We start from the raw sequence: 23233 nt of genomic DNA on the forward strand, positions 1-23233 counted from the left end.
CCAAAGCCGAAAGTTAGCAAACCCATTTTTCTCGATTCCCTCATAGGATCTCCACTTAGGTTTTTTTCAAAGCGACATCTGATTGGCTGAGCGGTTGTCCGAGTGACACCTGATTGGCTGAAGAGCTGCACGCAGTCAACGCTTGAAGACCTGAATTACAGTGTCCCACTAATTATGACACGATCCTTTCTGGGGTTTTAAACATTGCTCAGAGAGAATAAAGGCCCATTTACACCAAGGATGATAAGTAAAGATAACAATAAAGAAAGTCTAAAAGTCGTTCTCAGTATTAAGACCCGTTCACACCAAGCACGATAACTATAAAGATACCGATAAAGATGTCGTTTTAAAAATTTAGAATGCATTTTTATAGTTGCAGTCCCTGACACCACACGTACATCTTGGAGACGTCTATTTGACGTCTGTGTTTACATCTGCAAGACGTATTTTTTAGAGTGTTTGCTCATCTGCAATACATCTAGGACGTTTCCTATTAGATGTCAAATTGACATTTATTAGATGTCTTTAAGATGTTTATGATTTAGAATGTATGTAAAACTGACATAATACACGTATCATAAACACTATAACATCATCATATGTGACCCTGGAGCACAAATCCAACAGTATGGGTCAAAATTATTTTTATTTTATGGCAAAAATCATTAGGATATTAAGTAAAGATCATGTTCCATAAAGATATTTTGTAAATTTCCTACTGTAAATATATCAAAACTTAATTTTTTATTAGTAATATGCATTGCTAAGAACTTCATTTGGACAACTTTAAATGAGATTTTCTCAATATTTTGATTTTTTGCACCTTTTCAAATTTCACGGCCAAATATTGTCCTACACTGTAAAAACAAATCCCTAAAATTTACGGAAAAAAACTGGCAGCTGTGGTTACCAGAATTCTAACGTAAAAAATACGGTAGCAACGTTTTAGGTTTTAACTTAAATTTACAGTTTAATACCGTAATTTCTTTAACTGATATAATGTTAATATACCATCCTATTAAAGTACTGAAATCTGTTTTGTTCTTTTGAAATACGCTGATAGCCATCAAATGCAGGTGATGATGAGAAAGTCACATGATGAGCCAAAACCCATCACAAACAACTTTTGAACAAAAGCGTATACAGAACAGGTGCACAGTTTCATTCACACAAGCACTAAACACCATCATGGTGAGACTCATTAAACTGAAATATGCTATAAACATTCATTTAACAACATTAGATGCAACATACAACCCTAATAAACATAACCGATAAGAAAAAACTAAGAAGAAACAGTTATTTCAAAGAAAAAAACGTCAAATTCAAACAGAATTTGAAATGGAATGCAGGGAATTCTGGGAACGTCAGTTTACGGTTTTTCCCTGTAAATTTTACAGAAACTTTCCGTTAACCATGTAACAGGTTTTTTCCGTAGCATTTTCACAGTTTTTTACCGTTAAAATCACGATCATTTTTTACAGTGTATCCTAAAAACCATGCATCATTGAAAGCTTATTATTCAGATTTCAGATGATGTATAAATCTCAATTTTTAAAAAAAGGACTTTTATTTTGTGGTCCAGGGTCACATATATTTATCTTTATAGTTATTGTGGTGTGAACGGGGCTTAAGTCAGTGCATTTTGTAATATTTCTGTAATGGGACACTAATAAAATGATTAAAATGAGTGCATTATTAAAATGCATGTACTATTATGCATTATCACAAAACACGACAATGATCATAAACACTATTATTAATACAAGATGCATTAAATCAAACACAAAGTTATTTAAGGCATGCATCTATGTTTAAATTCTTTGGAGCGAGAACAGGCAAAGCTTCAGTTATAGGCTGAAGGAGATTTGGATATTGGAGGGACAGAAAAGTGCTGCAGCATTGAAGACCCACGGAGAGAGAGAGAGAGAGAGAGAGGTGGCCGATGACGCGGGCCCTGGGAGCTCCCGGTGTGAGGCGCGCGTCCGCGGGAGGGGCCGGTAGAAAATGGCGAGTCTGTGCAGAAGGCAGCAATGCACGATCGAGAGGCGCGGCTTTCGGCAGGAGCTTGACTCGTGGCGGCACAAACTCATTCACTGTGTAGGTAAGCTCGCGTAACCTCTCGTGCAGGATTGTCTGGCGGAGCTTCGGGGTTGATTCAATGTGTTTATTCGGCACGGGGACCGGCTAAAACCCATTACCGCGAGCCGCGAGCCAAGCGGATTTTTTTTTTTTTTTTGTCTCGCAGCGATTTTTTTCTTATAGCCGTTGGACCTTATCAAAAAAAAAAAAAAAAAAAAAAAAAGAAATAATTAGTTTAGTTGTGCGGGCGTTGTTTGAGAAATAATGTACATTTGCGTTTATATTTGACTGCGTAACAGCTGTTGTTTTGGCCTAACGCAATTTCTTTAAGTTATATTTTTTAGAGGAAATTTAAGCGATGTTTATTTATCGTAAGCAGGGCGTGTTACGTCTACAGAGGGAATTGTGCTCTGACCAATCGCTGGCGTTTGTTTTGCCAGTGTGCTCCCTGCTTTATTGTAGGCTACTGTATTATTTGGGGGGAGGGCTGTGCGCGTCCCCGCCCCGCTGCGCGCGTCCCCTCCCTTCCCTCAAATCCTCGGCGCTGGGGGAGCGCGCATTGCTGCATTGGGGAAATGTCAGAAAATAATTTTGTATTTTAGGGGAAGGTGGGGGTTGACAAAGAAAATGACACTGCGCATATTGCTTAGTTGTTATCGCGGCCTTGTCAAGGCCAGGTTCTTCTGGCACTTTAATATATCGGCTTGATCTTAATCAGGAGGGCTTTGCCGAATATATGCGCTGATATTTGAGTCTGTTTTGATTTTATTTGTTAATCGATTGCTTGCTTTGAAGCAGCAAGGCAGTCCATGTCAGTGTAGCCAAACTGTCTTGCAAATAGCAACAATATTTGGTTTGTGGGAAGCCCATAACGTTTCTATTTGTTATTTTCTCGTTTTTGGTTCTCATTTCCAAAAATATGACAGAAACTGATGTTTTCCCGCCCCTCCCCCGTTAATCTAATGTTTCATTAGCTTTGTTTAATCCTTTAAATCGCCATATCAGATGTTATTGGGAAATTATTGAGTCTTAACCTCGAGGTTTTCAACCCTAGATTTGTGTTAATCTCTCTTTTAATGTCAGACAGAAAACCATTGGCTTTTGGCATCTGTTACAGCAGCTTTTGAGTAAATGTTGTTCACTCTCTATCAACCAAAACAATGTAGATATAACCATATATAGTGAATCTAGTGCTGCATTAATGTCAGATATTGAATATGAACATATGCGGGACTCTATATAGATGGTAAAGCTATGTTTGTTTAACATATCATATCAGATATGATAAACTGATATATTTAAAAAGACTAGGATGTATTTTGTTATCAGATATGGCGTATATGTCAGTGGAACTGGCTTAGTTTACCTCATACTATGAGGAAAAGCTCCTAATTTGTACCAAAAGGTCCGTTCCAGGAAGTATGAGGGCATTGATGTGATGATGGGTGGATTCATTGCTATTTTGTGCTGAAATTTGACAGTGAGCCTTTAACAAGATTCTCACGCAGATAATATTTAAAGACTGTGAGTTTTTAGAGGTTATTAACTTGATTATTACCTGATGTAGTTAACTGAATAAACATATTTCTTTTGAGAGTACAAATTATCTTAAAATCTTCATCCTAATCATGCGTGGGAACAATACTTTAAATACAATTGCTGTGTTGAAGGCTTAAAGATTTGCTGCTTGTATCTTATGCCATGCAGATATTCTGTCCATCACAAGAGATTAATTCTAGGCATGCTTTGAGGAAGTGTAGACTAAATAATTTGGGTTTAGTCTACTGAAAGTCTCCAGTGAATTCATAATGAGAGCTTAGCATGTTTTTGGATGTAAAACAACAACCAAAGTAATAAATCTCCCTCCATACTTCGGGAATCTAGAAGTATGTAAAAGTTGGTTCACACCTTCATGACAAGAATGGACATTCTTGCTCTGTTGATAACGCTTTAGGGAGCATCATAAATCATTTCCTCAAACTTTCAAGGGTCAAAGTTCCAAATTCTAAACTGTTGTTAACAAACTCTCCTTGAAAGCCAGCATTGCTAGAAGCTGCAAAGAAGATTTGTTTCCCTCTGCAAACCAGTCAGTTTGATGCTGAATTTGGGCTTCAATGGTATCATATTTTGTTATCGTTCCTGTGTCTGATACTAAATCATCCTCTGTAATGTTACATGGACTATTATGTTTACTACCACTAGCTTTGCTTATTTGTTGATCTGTAGATAGCCTTGCATGGATACGACAGCAGCATGTAATGTTAATAATAACAATACATAAATGTAAATTATTACTAAAGGTTCACAAACAGTACCAACAACTGATTTTATTAATATTAATTTTGTGATATGCTTTTCTCTCTAGTGAGCAGCTTGGCCATCTATTTTCATTCACTATAGTATATATATATTTCAATTAAATTATTTCCGTTTATCGGTGCCTCAAGGAATGAGACCCGTGATTAGGATTTGATCTGTAATTTTAGTTTAACGCTTGAAGTGATCTTTATATCTAGCCTTGGTGCGTCTAAATACATAAAATGTAGTTTGATCATGTGTGTGACGCTTTCATTTGGTTAAATTATTGTGGTGAGATGTTGCTGTTTATTTTTAATCTGCCTGCAAACAGCTAATATATACAAGGATGTGACAAAACCCAACCGAACCTTGGCTTTTCCAACTCTTTCTGGGTGAATTTGTCACCACACATTTGGTGTCATGCACGAGAGCGTCACAAATTCAAACAAAACTGAAGGTCAAAGCTGCTTGCTGTGAGAACTATTACCATCAGGAAAAATGTCACTTTTTATTTTTATCTCTAGTCATCATCTACCTCCCCCTCTCTCTCTTCGAAAGCTCCCCTATGCATTTGCCTTTCCTCTCGTTTCATCAAAGATCAGCAACAATCTTATGGCCAATTATGATTCTTGCAAGATCTCGCTCAAATATAGGGCTATTTTGGATATTCCTTTGACATTTACTGCTGTTTGTCAATCGCCAGAGTTCGGTCACCGTCTTATCTATATTAGATATCCTAGCGCTTTTACAAGTTCTTGTAGTTCCATGCATGGTTCATCATAGCATTTTGGTTTTGGTGGTTTGAGAACCTTTTTGGTGCATATCGAGAGCGACGTTACCTTTATATTTTTCTATTTTGATCATAAACCGCTTCTAGCAGCTCTTGAACATCCACCCCCAAGTGACGAGGTTGTTAAAGAAGCGTCTGGAGCTATTTGACGACAGTTTCCAGCAGATTTAATTGGCATGTAGGCTGCATTGATTCGAGTTGCATTCTTTTTGACCACCACTGAAAATCAGCAGCATTTTAAATTGATAAAAAAAATTATGTATGGATCTTTTTCTTGTTGAGAACAGCTGTATATGTTTACAGTACGGGGGAAAATACGGCATAGAATATTTGATTAAATAATTGAATAGTTAAATAATGAAATAAATGTTAAAACCTTGGGTTTTTCACCGTATAATGCATTTTACTTAATATTTTATGTCAAATATTGAACGATTCACTGAAATCTACAACAGCTGTTAGCATGCATTGCACTTTAAACTAAACAAAATTAAACATGTATTAGATGGCCAAATGAAGGTCATGCTTTGTTTTCACATTTGGGAAAAAAAAAACTTATATTTTTGTTTAGGGAACTAAAACATTGATTCTTCTTGATTTTAGCATTTATCTAAAGCTTACAGCTTGGGTCTCCACCACTTTCATGTTTAAGCTGTCAGGGTTACGCTAAACCATGTAAACTACTTTAAAAGTAGCAGCATTATACTCCCACAGAGATAATACTTTAGGTTTTTCGCAGGATTTTTTCAGATCTTAAATACGTCAGGCTTCTGTGCCTAAGTATTTTGACATCTGGGAAGTCTGCCTCCATTATTTTCTCCCTTTAAACCCCAGGGATTCTCATTCTGTCAAAGGACATCTATTAAATCCGTACTATATCCCAATTCTGACTTTTTTTGACCAGTTCTAATTGTGGATGTTTGATTGTGTAGAGACTATTTGGATGTTGTACACAACTAAATTTGTAAATGCAAATTAATAATAATTGTGAAATAAGGTTTTATTGTCAAGAATGTTGAATTTTGGACATTTCTTAGTATAATATTTGTTCTCTCAGGTTATGTTTCCTCCCTAAATTCCCAAAAGATTCCAGGCAAGCGGGACCTTTGATTCGATGAAGTAAAATATTCTTTAACAAGCTGTTGCACAAGAACTTTGGGAGTGTTTCTTTTTGATATACAGTAACCATAAAGACAAGATAAACTCGAATTTTACTCTTCCTCTTTCTGTGCTGTAGTTCATGCCAGCCTAAACCAATCCAAATCTGCCATATGCTTTACCATTTTTTTTGTCTGCTTCTCATGTGACACTCTGTGGTTGTCATTAAAGCCGTGTTCAGAATGGGTTTAGATTATGCGCGCAAAGTTGAATGCCCTAAAAAGCCGCCTGAGGTGGGAGTTTGAAGGAATTTTTATTATTTTCGCTGCCTAATGCAGCAGATGTTTTTAGGGAATGCTGATGCAGATTTTTATAAAGAAATGGTGGCAAATTAATTTAAAGCTTTGGTCTATGCTGCTACAATTCCTAAATACCAAAAAAACATTTGTAAGATTTAGCATCACTTTTAGCAAAGCAGTTTTAATATTGAAACACTTGGAATGCAAAGATAAGAAATAGGATAGGTTCAAGTGTAGCAAGCTTTTCATATTAGGCTTTCTTTTTGCAAGTTTTTGATTGATTTGACATTTTACTAAATTATTCATTTTGAATGCAGTTTCAGTAATATTTGATCTATGTTACCCTCAGATAAACCCTGTATTTACTCTGATCAGTGAAGTTTGATTAATCCAGTGCATTTTCCATGTCTGTGAATGATTTTCTTTTGTTTCTCAGTGCTATAGAGCAGTAATGCATGTGAAAATCATATGATAAGAACAGTCAACTGAAATCTCATCTCAATTACACAGCCCCCTCCTGACTAGAAATGATTGTATACTCTGGTGATCCGTTGACTATTGTCTTTAGGGTCTTTGTGCTATTAAATGAGATTAATTGTGAACCCAATGTAAGACTCTATTGTTCAGTAGATGCCAATAATTACAAAAGTAAAATGAACTATTTACTGTTGTTTAGAAAACTGAAGAAACTGAAAATATTTTTCAGGCTATTAAAGTCATTTAGTGGAAATGCATAACAATTGTTATCTTTCCAGCCAAGTTATTACTTTTTGTCTGTGTTTCAACCTATTCTGAAGCTAGATTAAATCTCATTAAAACCATATAGCCTAGAATAATATGAACTTTGAGCAGTTACCATTCTGCATTTAAACCATGGAAAAACTCTTCTCATAAGAAACACAAAACAATAGACTTGGATATGTCAGTTAAAACAGGATATTTTCAAAGGGTGTTTTTGAATGGAGTATCATATCGCCTGCATTGTGTTTTAACTAGAGAGATGAAGTTTTCCTTTCACTCATGTATTGTTGAATTATCACAGTGGCGTACAATGGATACATGTTCTCTGATGTCTTTGTGAAAGGTATAGCTCACCCAAATAAGAAAATTTGGTGATTAGTCGCTCGCTTTCTGTAAGGAGTTGTTTAACCGAATGTCCAAGCTGCTCTTTTTGTAAGATTTTTTTTGGAATTTTTGCCTTTATTATGATAGGACAGATCAGAGCTGACATGAAGTGAAGTAGGAGAGCGAGAGGGGGGCAGGATCAGGAAATGTCCTCAAGCCAGGATTCGAACTTGGGACGCCTGTAGCACAACGGCTCCAAGCTGCTCTTTCAATGAAAACATCTTCTGCTAAATTTCCTTGTCTTCATGTTTCACTGAAGAAAGAAAGTTTGGAACAACATTATTTTTGGTCAACTATATACCTTTAGAGGGATTTGACTTATGGTGGTTTTGTTGCTGGTTCTAAATATATATGTTGGTAAAAATAGCTTTTTTTTTAAACAATATGTATTTCTATATTGGTACATATTATTGAAAATGATTAAATACGATTCTTTCAGTTGTTTTTTGGAAAATCTGTGTGGGAAAAGAAACCTAGTTGCATTTTACTTACTGAATATACTTGGCAACATTTACTGCAGAGTTGAAATAATGGTCTACCTATATAATATAACTTTGTAAAAACTGAAAAATAGGCATTTTTGTTATATTCTTCAACTCTAATAGATAAACAGACTGAAATAAAAATATTATTGATCCAAGGTTCAAGCGCAGAACAATGGCAATGTAGTACATAGACACGCACGACGAAGTCCAAGCCTTTTTGTAGAGTGCTTTCATTCTCAGATTGACCTTAGGCTATGAAAAAAAACCTATAGTTTTTAATAAAAAAATTAATTCTCTCAAAGACAAATATATTTTTAATTGTGCTGCAGATGTTCTGTGGGTTTACTCCGAGATCATACAGCAGTTTGACATGTGTCAGCCCTGAAAAGAAACCATTTGTGACTCACTAACGTAGAGCAGCTCGCAAAGATGAAATATTTTGGAAAATCGACTTTGTATTCTTCTTCTTCCACCCCCTCCCCCCCCCCCCCCCCAGCCCACCCCACCCCACCCTTCTTTTTGAAATGAAGTTCAGCAAAAAAAAAACATTCTTTATTCTATATGACATTTGATTTTTTGGATCACTTAACCCTGTAAATAACCTGCTTTACAGCGGACTTAAATCCAGATGTCTACTTTAACCTAATGCTGCACATTTGGCACTTAATGGCCAAGTAAACATGGCTTTTGACACTAAACACCACCATCAAAAGCTTAAAATTGCCTTTCGTGGCCAACTGTGAAATGACAAATGGTGCATGTACGAGATGTACATTCCCTGCAGTTGGGGCTTGGTGACCTAAAAGGTCCTGTCATGGAAGGCCGATGTCCTGATGGGTTAAATGTGATTGGCCATTCCCTCATAGCACAGCTGTGGGTTTATAGTTTTCCCGCACTCTGATTCAAACACAATCTTGGTCCAGAGGGGCCCGAATTACATTGTTTAACCCCCTCTCCAAATAACACTTGCAATGTTGGTGCTGGAATCGAACAAGTGAAAATAAAATAGTAGATGAAGCACTTGAGTGCATTTTCTATTTGTTTTTCTTAAAATTTCATGCACTAGCCTTGTACCTTGTTGCAGGAATGCTCATGCATTAGTTTCTAGGTTTTTATGTTGTTGGAAAAGCCTTTCAGGTAATAGGGCAAAATTATCTGGATGACGGCAATGTCTGCGTTTATCTTCTCTTTAAAGATTAAAAACATTCATATTTTTTATCTTTATGATTTGTTTGTGTTTTTCTTACTAGGTTAGACAAAAGACTGTTCAGTCGATTCCAATGGATAGATTGGGTATTTTGCTGATTTTGATTTGTGATGTGCGAAAATTCAAAATATACTAGTTAGTGGGGGTTCCTGAGTGACTAGTTGACTAATCGATAGGAGGGTCTGATTAATTAGTCCAGTTTCAGGTTCACTTGTCAGCGATCTAGTTCGTTCTAGCTGTTTCTCGTTATTTAAGTCGTGGCCTAATGGTTAGAGAGTCGGACTTGTAATCGAAAGGTTGCGAGTTCGAGCCCCCGGCCGGCAGGAATTGTAGGTGGGGGGAGGGAATGTCCAGCGCTCTCTCCACCCTCAATACCACGACTGAGGTGCCCTTGAGCAAGGCACCGAACCCCCAACTGCTCCCCGGGCGCTGCAGCATGGCTGCCCACTGCTCCGGGTGTGTGTTCACGGTGTGTGTGTGTGTGTGTGTGTGTGCATTTGTTCACTACTCACTGCTGTGTGTGTGCACTTGGATGGGTTAAACGCAGAGCACCAATTTCGAGTATGGGTCACCATACTTGACAATACGTCACGACTTTTAAACTTTAATTTACTAAACTAAGCCAAAGGTAGGATAGCACAATGGTTGTGGTATTTTTGGATCAGTTGGACCTAGTTTGTTATAGTTTATTATGATTATTATTATTATTATTAATTCATGTGTTCTTGGCCGTTATTTGACCACAGGGCTGGGCGATAAAACGATAACTACATTATCACAGTATAACTTTCCATGATAAAACAATAATAAGATTTCGATAAATGTTCATTTTTGTTTATGCGCTAAAGGAAGAACAAAACAGCGCTACTCTTTTGAACTGCAACACATGGATCGTTTACCCACTCGGTTCAAAGTTCAAACGGCAGTGCAGCGCAGATTTACTAAAGCAGTTGCAGCGTTTACTCGCTGATGAACCTCGGTCAGATCGAGTGTGATTTAAACTAGTTTAAAGCCAGATGAAAAAGCGCCGACAAACAGGAGAAACACTGCACAACGATACAGTCAGCAGGCTTTTCAATCTACAAATCGCCATCATTTACCATGGATTTACTGTATAACAAAACTAACTGCACTATTAAATGTATTAAAGGAGTAATGGATGCAATTACAGTATTTTTTGAGATTACACTTTGTTTGTTCATTTATACTAAATGCATTTAAACTACTGTTTTTCATTCAAATACCTAGAAACCATATAGGCTAGTTACATTTTTACCATGATATTGAGGTGCTATACGTGTGGTTTTAACTGAGACTATCATGATCTAAATGTACGCTACTATACCAATGATTAATTTGAATAAAACTGTCAGAATAATTCAATTTCACCATATAAAAATGAGGTTGTTATACTTTTTTACAGATGTTTTTGATAATACACTTTAATTTGAATCTGCGTCCTAACTCAAACGTGAATCTCCAAGAGACAAAAAGGTAATATTATTAATATTGCAGTCTGCAGCCTTAAAATTGATCATGATAATGACAGATATGAAACATTTTATTGTGATAATTTTTTTGGGCCTTATTGCCCAGCCCTATTTGACCATTTTTAGATTCTTGCCTCATAAGTGTACTAGTTAGTCGATTCCAATGGATAGTTTGGACACTTTGTGATTTTGAGTTGGGATGATAGTGGGGGTTCCTCATTGTCTAGGCGACTAAACGATAGAACGGCCTGAATTATTAGTCCAGTTTACAGTTCACTTGACCGCGATCTAGTTGTTGTCTTCAAAAACAGAGAGCTGCTTAACAGCAGAATCTTATTTTTGTCACTTTTGTTAACACTATCTAATATATGCAAATGAATGCAATGTTTAAGTTTTTATTTAATTGAGCCAAGATAGATTACAGCATTGGGCATACACTGCAAAAAATGCTTTTCTTAGATTTTGTGTCTTGTTTCCAGCCAATATATATCTAAACATTCTTAAACCAAGAAGGATTTTCTAGACAAGTAAAAACTATTGTCTTATTTTTTAGAAAAAAACGTCAAAATTAAGTGAGTTTTTGCTTGAAACAAGTAAAATAATCTGCCAATGGGATAAGCAGTTTTCTGTTTGAAATAAGATTATTTTGCTTGTTCTAAGCAAAGTTGTTCTTTTCCCAAAAACAAGACAATAATTTTTACTTGTCTAGAAAACCCTTCTTGATTTAAGAATTATTAGGTCTATTGTCTGGAAACAAATCTATTTTATTTATTAACTTAGCATTAAGCATTCATTTTATTAATGTGTTATTGACCGTTATTTTACCATTTTGAGATTCTTGAGATGCTGTTAACTCTGCCAGCTGGTCAATTCCAGTGGATAGTTTGGATATTTTTGATATGTTTTTGATTTGGCTATTTTTGGGATGGGAATGTTGGAATGTGCGAAATTTCAAAACCAACTAGTTAGTTGGTCTTTGGCTAATTAATTGGAAGCTCAAAACAATTAGTCCATTTACATTTTTCAAATGTATTCTTGTTGTTTTCTTCAAAAACAGAAAACTCAGCAATCCAATTAAAGCGCCAATTAAAATATCAAAAATATATTATATTTGTAGTAAAGAAAGTTTAAATCAATTAGTCAAACTCACTAAATTGCATTAGATGTGTGTGCATCTAATTTGCAATAATTTAACTGTATTATATGTATAAAATCAGTATTATATTGGCCATCTGTTATCCAGATCTCTGAATATCTACATAAAAAAAACTCATCAGTGATTTTCTAATCATGACACACTGTTGATAAAACTATAAAACCATTTTAGCAGTAATTCCCTTTAACATTGCATTCTTGATCTAACGCACTTATAGTAGATGGATTTTTTTAAGCAACTTTTCAATTGCACACCAAACACGATATATATATATATATATATATATAGTCCGTGAAATGACAGACAGGCAGCAGGAGACAAAGGAATGGAGGAAAGGCTAATTAAGAGAAGTATAGCGATCTCGCCCAGTGTCACTAAGCAACGTGCAATCCTTCTTTTTACGCCCTGAGGTTAGGAAGCACATGTCTGAGAAAAGCCGTCTGCTGCTACTAACTTCCTTTTTTTGTTCTCTCTTTTATAATAAAATATGTGCACCTTGCGACCTTATAATTCGCTTTTTCTGCAGTCCTTCAAATTAATTAGTTTGATGTCTATTTATGAAATACGTGGATAGAGGGTATTAAATCATAAAGGCAGTCAAAATGGCAATAGCGTATGCTTATTTATATCATTAATCACACACAGGTGATGTGCCACTCTTTTATTTATGCTTCTGCCATAAAGGAAAACACTTGTTTTGTTTGTTACACTCTTAAAAAAAAGCATTTCTTTGGGACCCTGTATGGTTCCATGAAGAACCTTTTATATCCAAAGAACCTTTCCATTGCACAAAAGGTTCTTTGCAGCACAGAAAAGTTCTCTGTAGCACAGAAAAGTTCTTTAGACTAATGTTTTTTCACACTCAACATGTTGTAAATATATTTTTATTTTTTGGAAAGTGAACTAAATTGTCCTGTCTGGTCAAGAACTCATTCCAAACTCATTTTCTATTAGTTGCGTTCAGTTATAGTGCAAGTTATAATTTGGAGTTATATAAGTAGTGTTTATTAATTAAAGAAAGACCAGTAGATCAGTCCTTTTATATCTGTTTTATAAAAAATACTAGGCTAGTTATTTAACAAAAGCTAAATTTGTCTGCATATTGTCTTTTTAAATAAAAAGGCTGAGGTATAGGCTACAAAATCTTAAAATATAAAAGTTCCACTTTGTCTCACTAAATTTTGCATCAAAATTAGATTAATTAGCTGCTGATGATATGACGCACTGAATGATTTAATCATGATGGTGTGACTGTATCAAAAATAGAAAATATTATCTTTTGGAAGCTGCTTTCAAAATCCACTTGACTCAAAAACCTGAGGCGGCACATGCACTTTGAATGGGCATGTGACCTCATATTGTTGGAATAAATCCCAGCATGATTTTATTGATTCTTAAGAAAAATAATGTGACAAGGCATCCGATTATAATAAATAGCACAATGTCATTTGCATAATGGTTTTCAATGCTTGACCCACAGCTCTGCGCATTTCGTATGTCTCCCTTATTTAACACACCTGAATCAAATCATTAGCTCAATAGGAGAGTGATTATGAACTGAATCAGATAAGAGCGACTACATAATGCCTTGTGATTTCATATTAAAAATAAATATTAGTCTGCTTCATGTAAGCACATAATATACCATCTGAAATTGAAGCATTTTTAAAAAAAGCAAATGGCCATTATGAATTCACTAAATTTAATATTTAAATCTAATGTAAGCTAGTGTTTTAAATGCCAACCTGTGTTCACATAGTCCTACTTGATTAATTATTATCGTTAATGTTTTTTTTTGGGGGGGTTATAGTGAAGTAATGAGGAAAATCACAGCTATGACAGGTCTTAGCTTGCAGTGATTTAAAGTTTGGAGAGGACTCTCAATTTCTGACGCCATTAAATAGACGAAGTGATCATTTGTGGGAAATGATTCTTCCCCTCCCCCTCCTTTCAGTCTTTATTGTGCGGTAGGAGAGTCAAGAAGTAAATTTTTAAAGCATTTTTAATTAACATAACATAAAATAACATAACATGATGGCTTTTCCAAACTCTATGAATAAATTGTCCTATTTTATTTATTTGTTATTTGGCAAATGAGGTTTCGCGCTTTTTCTTCCCGCTCATTTCATTTGAAGTTACGCGCGCGCTGGAACAGGATGCGTTTTCTCTGAGAGTCTGACAGAAATCGACGGTAAGTGTGCATACATAGAACTATTTTAATAGCTAGAACAAAATATCAAGGGTTATTTATTGTTGTTTTTTCTAACTGGTTAAAAATAATCTCATTTTAAATGGTTTTATCTGCCCATATGAGGTGTAGAGCAGTTTCTTCGCTTCATTCGCCGATGTTTGAGGCGTTGGGAAGGCTGTCCGTTATTTTTGAATCTCTCCAAAAGGCTAACGGTAAGTGAGTTCATGGAATCATTATAAATATCATATAATGTACTGAAATAAAACACTGTTTATTCGTTCTTTGTTTGTGTGGTCATGAGTGGTTAAATGGTAAAATCAGCCTTAATCCAGTGAGGTAACGTTAGACTAGTCTGTTAGTTAAATGGTCATTTTAATCTGCCCAAACGAGGTGAGCAGGCCTTGGCCTGTCGCTCATTCCTCCACACCGATCACACCAAACCTCTGACTGTCGCTAAATATATCCGAAGCATCTGTGAAATACTTTATCAAGAACGACACATCATCATTTTACAAGAAAGAAACTTGTTTATGATTTTTTTTTTTTCTTTTCTGCCAAATGCAGTTTCGCGCCGTTTCTTCTGCTCACTTCAGGCTACGCCCGCGCTGACAGGTTGCGTTTCCTCAGTCTGACAGAAATCGACGGTAAGTGCATAAATATAAGTATTTTAAATAACCAAAACACAATATCAAAGGTTTTTTATTGTTGTTTTTCTAAATGGTGAAAAATAATCTAATTTGAAATGTCTGTGATGTGTGTTTGGCAGCCTACATCCTTCATTCATAGACACTGCTGTGATTTAGGTTAAAATGCTTAAATGCTCAGTACATATCAAGCAATCTGTAATAACAGACAAGGCAACAGTGACCAGATATTAAAAACAGTGCTTAATATTTTAAAGGGGTCATGAACTAGGACAAAGTAAAAGGGTCATAAACTGATTTTATTATATATTTTAAAACACTGCTTATTTCCTACAAACCCTAAAATTGTTTGTTGTCACAGGATCCTCTATACCCAACCATCATCCTAAAAAAACTGAAGACGGGAACCCTTTAACAATTACCATTCAGGTGGATGAAGAGGACATGGTCAAAGATGATGGGGGCACTGATATTTCCCTCGCTCTCAGCCTCCTGTACTCACTCTACCAAATATACAATGTAGAGAGAGAGACCTTGACGTTTTTGGAGGCTTTCGTTTTCCAAAAGACTATACCTGTCCCTGTAGGTGTACAGAGGGTTTATAATTCCCTGTAGATCCCCGTAGATTCCCTGTAATCCAAACACGGTGTCTCTCACACCGAGAGGCACGCACGCGCACACACACACACCCCAGTGAGCAGGGCACGTGTATCATTATGCAGTCGTTTGGAATGCACTTGGTAAAGGGAGCAATGTCATTTCCTCGTCTTCAGCTGGGATGTTCCTGTGACAACGCAGCATGGTCTCTGTCAGCAAATGCTGTTTTAAAGTCGTGTTTGTTTTGTTAGCATAACTGTTGTAAATAAATATACATTTTATATTTAAAAATTTAAATATGCTAATATAAAAACTATGTATGAAACCTTTTTAAATATCAAATAGGCAATTTTTTTTATGCCTATACAGATCGTGCTGCATTGTCACAGGAACATCCCAGCTGAAGACGAGGAAATTACATCGCTCCCCACACTCGCACGTTTATATTAAACCGTAGCTCATTTTCATTGTTTATTAAATATGTAAAATTCATAGTCGTTCCATCACTTTTGGATGTTAAAACAGTATTTGTTTGCAGATGGTATGCAATTCATCGTTGCAATTCTCAAGTCTAAGATGTATCAGTTTAAGGCTTTCTTTTTGAAAGAAATGCATTTCTCTGTGAAGGAAGTTTTTAGTTCCCTGTTGTTAAAATTAATCATCCTAAGTTGCATATTTATTTGTTGTTGCTGCTGCTGTTTATCTTACACGCTGTTTTCTGGTTTGTTTATTTAATGCTGTTTTCAGTTTGATTTTGGGCAATTTGTCTAATTTATTAATTTTGGTTGCCTATTCATATGATTTTGTGGCACAAGGGATAAAAGTAATAAACATGCCTTTATTCCTATTCCTGGATTTCTTTGTATGTTTGTTAACTACATTGGGGCCATGAAGAACCTTTTCATGAATGGTTCCACAAAGAACCTAATAAAGTGACATGAAGAACTGCAAGGGGTTCTTTTAAGAACCTTTGAAAAGGGTTCTTTGCAGTACCAAAAAAAGGTTCTTTATGGCACTAAGAAAAAAAAAGGTTCTTCGAGGAACCGTTTAATAAAAGGTTCTTCAGGGAACCAAAAAAGGTTCTTCTATGGCATCGCCTCGAAACCCCTTTTTGGTTCTTCCTGGCACCTTTTTTTAAGAGTGTAGAGGCCTTGAATGAAGAAAATGCAACATAAGCTTTAACTTGGAGATGTAGCGAAGCTATGATGCTCATGTGGACACTGTAGGTTCGAATCCGGCTTGCAACATTTAGCATTCAAAAAATCTCTTCCCTTCACTTCTCAGCGTTTTTCAGTTATGCTAGTTGTGCTTATAAAAGGTCTTATTTTCTTTCCACCATTCTTTCATTTTGTAAAAAGGCCAAACATTAAAAAAAGTGATTTTGTATGTTTTGAATTCGTCATCAAATTTTCTTCACTTTATTTCTGCTACTATGTGTTTTAGTTATTTCGTTTTCCAGTTTTTTTTAGTAACGTTCAAAGCATTTTACAAGGTCAGCTGTGGGCTACGCTTTTGTCTCAGCGTTTACAGTTTATTTGGAACTGAAGTGAATTGAATCTGGCAGAACGTGTGAATTGAAGCGTAGGAAACCTATAAAGCATTTCATGTGAACGCCGTCCCTAGCAGGTAACTGAGACAAGAGAAGAACTGCTTCCTAGAGAGCTATGCGTCTTTAAGCATTCATCTGCTATCAACTTTCTCAAGGGTGAATCTTTCCGGCTGCAGTAAATGTAGTCAAATCTTAAAGGCAATCTCTGTTACCGCAACATCTGCTCTACTCCACTAACAATACCAGCATCTTAAACACTGAATAAAACATTTAAGGTTTTGAATACATTGAGACAAAGTGTCATTGCATCTAGAGTTGAAGATAATGATCTGTGAATTTAAATTATGTTAGTAAATAGATGTCAAAATAATTACTTTTAAAACTGATTTAAAGTCTACATTTAAAAAACATTTTTTTTTTATTTGATTAAATAATAAATCTTTATCATTTGTTACAGCCTCAAACCAATTATAGCTCATTCAATACTTGTTGACAAAAATATAAATATAATATATAAACCAATAATAACGAGAACAATTAGTATTATTTATAAATAAATGTTATAATATATTTTTAAATATTATTTATTAAAACATTTTTATTTATATTTACATTATAGACAGCATGTAATAATTTGAATTACTTACTCTCACATCAGATTTTGTCTAGCGACATTTTCTTGAGCTTGTTTGAACAAATCCCAACAATAAATAGATATTTTAGTGTTTTTGTATCACGGTAATTTCAAATCCTCAAGATATTTGAGCTTTTAGTCAAGTGGGTTATTATTTGTTTACTTATATAGTACTTCAAGTATGTGCTACTCATGAAGTGTTGACGTCTTTGACATTTTCAGCATGCATTTCACTTTACATTATTTAGATATGCATTTTGTTAAATGTATTGAAAAGGCATATTAAACATAGTGAGACCTCTCAAATTATATCTGTATTGTTCTAGCTACATTTCTTGCTGAGTTAATACTGGAGCACATTCCAATCTTATTTCATTTATTTTTATATGTCAAAGGAGTAATAAAAGATTTCAAACCTGAGCTTAACAATTGAATTCCTAATCATTTCAGCATCCTTCAGTTGGATAATTAAATAATTGGATAATTAATTAGACGTTCTGCTTTTGGCACATGGCCCACTGAATAAATCATTGGCCAATAAACAGGATCGTTTAACTGCACAGCGTGACTCCTGCGTGCCGCCACTCTGAATTTCAGCCGTCAGCTTCCTGTCAGAGAATTATCAGTAAAATGTTACTGCTTTTTTTCTTCTAAATTTAAAGAATAGCCGTCAGGGTCACAATGGCAGGTTGTTCACAGATTAGGATTTCTTTCTCAGAGGCTGCAGGTTTTTTTGTGGGTTAACTCCTTAACCAAATAAAGAGAAATGACCCAGTTTCTTCCGCCCCTCCCCAATTTGAATATACTCCGAGTGAAATTGGATAAAGGCAGTTGAAATGTGGACAAACACAACAATGGACTGAAGAATGAGGGTGGGGGAAGGGTTGGGAACATATTTTTTGGAGTGTCTATTTTTTTTGTCTTTTGAACTGCTTGGGGCCGGATAAAGGGCAATCTACTCTTACCATCAGAAATGTTGCTACAGTGACTATGTGTGTGTATATTGAAGTAATTGTGTTTTAGTAAATTATATTCATTGTATTGGTCGATTTGTTCATTGGCTTGTTCTTGAAAACTCAAAATTAAGTTGTCTTGGTTCCCTTTGGCCAGGCTGTTTTGTAGCATCCGTCTCATGGAATGGCTTTAACAATGGCTTTAACAGATAAAGATGTTTATATTTGACACAGATTTCACCTCAAGAACAACCCCAACCCCCTTGCCTCCCATGTATGAAGGATTGGGGGTAGGGAGTTGGCTTAATTTAGGGTTAAGATAAACCACAGGGAAGAAAGCATGCACCGTCGCCAATATACTGATTTTAATGATTTAATGAAGGTATTGTGGAGAGAGAAAGCTCTTTTTTTCTAGTCTTTATGTAAGATGATATTGATCTCTTGGGTGGTGCTTAGTTCCTTAAAATGTTACAGAAGAAGTCCGGGAGACATTGACAACAGCTTAAGCCTTTAGGAAAGTGTATATTTGAAGTCTAAATTAGCAACCAATTTGATTTAAAATAAAACAACATAAAAAAGTATAACACTACAGCAATATTCATGATTCAAAGATATTAACAAACTATTGTAATAATAATTCAGAAGCAGTTATTATCCAAGTTCATTTTAAAAGGGCCAAATGTCAAGTTGTGTGCCTCAGGGTTCAGTACTCGGTCCAGTGTGTGAAAGTATCTACATTTACATGCCATCACCACAGCTAAAAATAATTATAATGCCAAATCTCCTCCTTTGCTTAGAGACATTATCACATCCGGTTTGTGGCATTCTTATTTTCTTTCCTTTTTTTTTTTTCTCATATATGAACATGAACATGACAAGAACATAGCATGAGGTTACTGTTTAAAAAAATGTATGTAGTTCATGGATATAGAAGCAAAGCACGCCATGCTAATTAAGAAAAATCATGATTATATTTTTACAGTAGCTGAGCCTTCTAAAGAATCTGTCCATAATATAGATTAAACATATGCAGTTTGTTAGGTTAGATTTAATGACTTTTTATATTGAACAGTTAGCTTGTGTGGGAAGCTTGCTTGGAAATAGTGTCCTTCAACCATCTGCAGTACTTAGACTCTGTACGATATATCGATCTTATCCACTGGTTAGATACATGGGTGCTTGTTGCCCAGTGAAAGTAAATTATTCATACATCCAGTACACTATATATAGACTATTAATGGTCACCAGGAAGTTCAAACAAAAAGCTGCTCATGTGACCATCCCTGGTGTTGAATTGATTGGCTTGTTTCTGTATGTTCATGCATCCCTCCATAGGACATTTCCTCACCATGATTGTTCAGTTTCTGTGTATGTATGCACTGCATTCTTTATTTGGTCTTGGTGATTTACAGTTTTGTAATGAATGAATGTTAGTTTTGTTGGGTTGAATGAGACGCTCTTTTGTGGCGATATCCCACACAGTTCTCCTCCAACAGGCCTCTTGCACTAGTGCTTTTCATATTGAGTATTAAACCAGAACTTATGAAACCATGTTACAGATGATAAAACAGAATAATTAATACCCTGCAACCCAAATTTTAGGTCTACTTGGGAAAGGTTTATATTTTAGGGTTTATCTTATGTGGCATTTGTAAATGTTTTTTTATCTCGTTTTATATATATATATATATATATAATTTGCTTATCAGTTTTTATTTATAATTACAAACACTTTTTACCATCTTAAACATCCCATGAAATCAAATTCGGAAGTTTGTAGTCATTGTGTGTTGTCATTGTGAAGGATGAAAAAAAAAAATACTTTTAGCAGATGAATATAAAATTTACAATTTTCTTTATCTTCAAGAAAAATCTTGCATTGTTCAGTATTTTGTCCAATAAAAATAAAAATAAAATAAATAAAAATACCAAACAGAAATTTGGTAACATTTCATTCATTTTTATAAAATAAAAATGAATGAATATAAAATATAATTATAATATGAACAAGCACTGAATTTCACAATTATTCAAGCATTTAATACACAACTGTAAGTGTTTCTGATGTAATTACAAAAACAAGTCTAACATAATGTTGTGCTTTATAACAAATATCTTTGCATTGCCTTTTCACACATACAGACCTTTCCGGAAAATTACCGGTAAATTGCCATAAAAAGATCATGTGTGAACAGGACCTTTTCAAAAATACCGGTAAATTCGTTCCGGCAATTTACCGGTATGAGAAGTTGTAACATTACCAGTAAATTGCCGTAATTCTGCTGTGTGTGAACGCAGAAGGAAAATTACCGGTATGAGCACATACGAGTTCAGAACGCGCTGACGTAAGACTCTACTCCGGGCCAATCATAACCTTCTGACACAGATGTAATATGCACAGAATATTATATAATATATATGCACACTATGTAATATGCACACAATCCCCCATGGAAATTCTGGACATGATTAATCATAACTAAAATTAGAAATAATATTTCATTATTTTTTAGTATTTTTTTTTCCCTCAGGCCTGGAAATTGCTGCTTTCAAAATTTAATAAAAGCAACTGATGCACGCTGTTAATCACTTAAGCTGGTGACCAATGTGATCGGCTGAATGCTCCGTTACCTCTCCCTCCTCTAATCACATGCCGGATCCATCACCCCGCTTTGTTCCGGGACCTCGAAATTTTCAAATTAAGCACTGGTTTGTAGTCGTCTATTACGATGTCTCTGGGACAAAAGCAGCTGTATGAATGCAAAAGTTTGAAACAAAAATGAAACCAACATAGACCGCATATACCCCTCCATGTTTACAAATACAAGCACAGGTTAAAGATGTCACAGAATTTACCAGTATTTTGAATGGATGTGTGAATAGTGCTTTTCCGGAAAAAAGACGGAATGTTGTTGCCTTTGTGAACAGTGCATTTTTGAATTTACCAGTAAAGTCGTTCTGGTAATTTTATGCCAATTTACTGGTATTACTGTGTGGCATGGGCTAATGTGTACCAATGCAATTATCCACTAGAGCTTCAAAACCGCTGCAGTTTTAGCAGTAATGCTGTGCATTTCATGGACTGGAATGTTGAAACATTTTGAAGTGCTCATTTTTGTTTTCAAAGCCACCTTTGTAGCCAGCAACAATTTGGAATGCATGCTTTATAAGCAAACTGCATGCTTTATAAGCAAACATGCTGTATAAGGAACAGCAGATGAATAGTGAATCACACTAACTAAGCCTGGCGGTTTGTGTTTCTGTCAGAAAGACCATCTGATGGCTTTTTCAAGTCTGAAAGAGCCATCTCCTGAAGGACAAAATCTTGTGATCATGTTCTTCTTAATCATTGCGACAGCATAACTAAGTACGTTATTGAACAAGCTGTAAGGGTTTGCATTAAACAACCTGAGAAAATGCCACTATGAACCATTCAAGTTTATGTATGTGGTTTAGACTAGAGATTGCACAAAACAATTATTTTGTTCATGCTTATTATTTTTTATTATGATGAACGCTATTATACATCTATGGGGGTTTCTTTGCATTTTTTGTCTTTTTTAACTGAACTAGGAGATTGCAATGTGTTTTGCATTAGCTAGTAGCAAGGTAAACCTCTCAGAAAGATTGTGTCTTTAAATTTGTTCCCTTTTAAAGCACCATATTTACAGGAATTCACATCTTGTCATTCAGGTGACTAAATAGTATTTGATTCCTTTCCAAGAATCACTACTATGAAACATTTACACAGAACAATACTTATCTTTATTAATACTGATCCCATTTTAGCAGATTCTTCAGGGTGTATTCATGCAACTATGCACTTGAGCCAGTATTTGCAGTTAATTAAAATGAGTGGCAGTATTAAATAGTCAAAGCATTGATTTAGTTCATAAAATTGAAAGCAGTTTGTGCACGTGTGGGGGTGGACGTGGGTGGACGTGTGATTTGTACTTATAAACCCTGCACGGAGCTAGTAAGAATATACCTTTGTCTGCTTCACAGGGTTTGAAAGCATTTTGGAGGGGCTGTTTGGACTAGGACTCGTAAAAGATCTTACCCTATTTCAAGGTCAGTGTTACACTGCATACAGTGGAGGTGAAGATTATATTGATGTTTACTTTAGATTAAAATACTTTGTTGGCAATTAACTTTAATTATAGTCTAAATAATATCATATTTGAACCATAATTTTTACATTTCTTGTATAGATGTTATGCTTTTTACCTTGTCCATGACCTTATATTTGAAATGATGAAAATCCATTAAAGTATGATTAACTACATATGTTTAAAACTATATTTTAAATTATAATAATTTTCATAATTTCCAATTAATGTCATTTTGTCAAACTATGAAAAAGTAAAAAAAAAAAATATATCATTGTGTTTAAGGTATGTACAATGCTAGTTATAAAAATAGCCTTAGAGAGACAAAAAGTTGTTTTTAATTACCTTTAAATAAAGTAATTAGAGTATGAAAAGTAGTTGTTATTTTTTGTTGTTGTTGTTGTTGTTGTTGTTTTTGGTCCACTCAAACAAAATTGCATAGATGGAAAAACACCTGGTTTCTGTTTTTGTTCTGGTGTACCGCAGGGCTCTATTCTAAGCCCTTTAGTTGTTTTGTAAATTCATT

At 35.1% G+C, this 23233-nt stretch overlaps 1 protein-coding gene across 1 annotated transcript in view; it reads left to right on the forward strand.

The window, feature by feature from the left end:
- Positions 1–2004: 2004 nt before the first annotated feature.
- The window catches only part of LOC306875468 (ligand-dependent corepressor-like), a gene marked incomplete at its 3' end in the record, with an annotated part of 35553 nt that continues 14324 nt past the window's right edge, over positions 2005–23233 (forward strand). Inside the window, exons 1-2 of the mRNA XM_079426051.1 lie at positions 2005–2104; positions 22604–22669. Coding sequence (XP_079282177.1) covers positions 2008–2104; positions 22604–22669 — 163 coding nt within the window. The 5' untranslated portion in view covers positions 2005–2007. The remainder of the gene's footprint in view (positions 2105–22603; positions 22670–23233) is intronic.

Source organism: Barbus barbus, assembly GCF_936440315.1.
Source record: "Barbus barbus genome assembly, chromosome: 9".
In the NCBI taxonomy this organism is placed as follows: domain Eukaryota; kingdom Metazoa; phylum Chordata; class Actinopteri; order Cypriniformes; family Cyprinidae; genus Barbus; species Barbus barbus.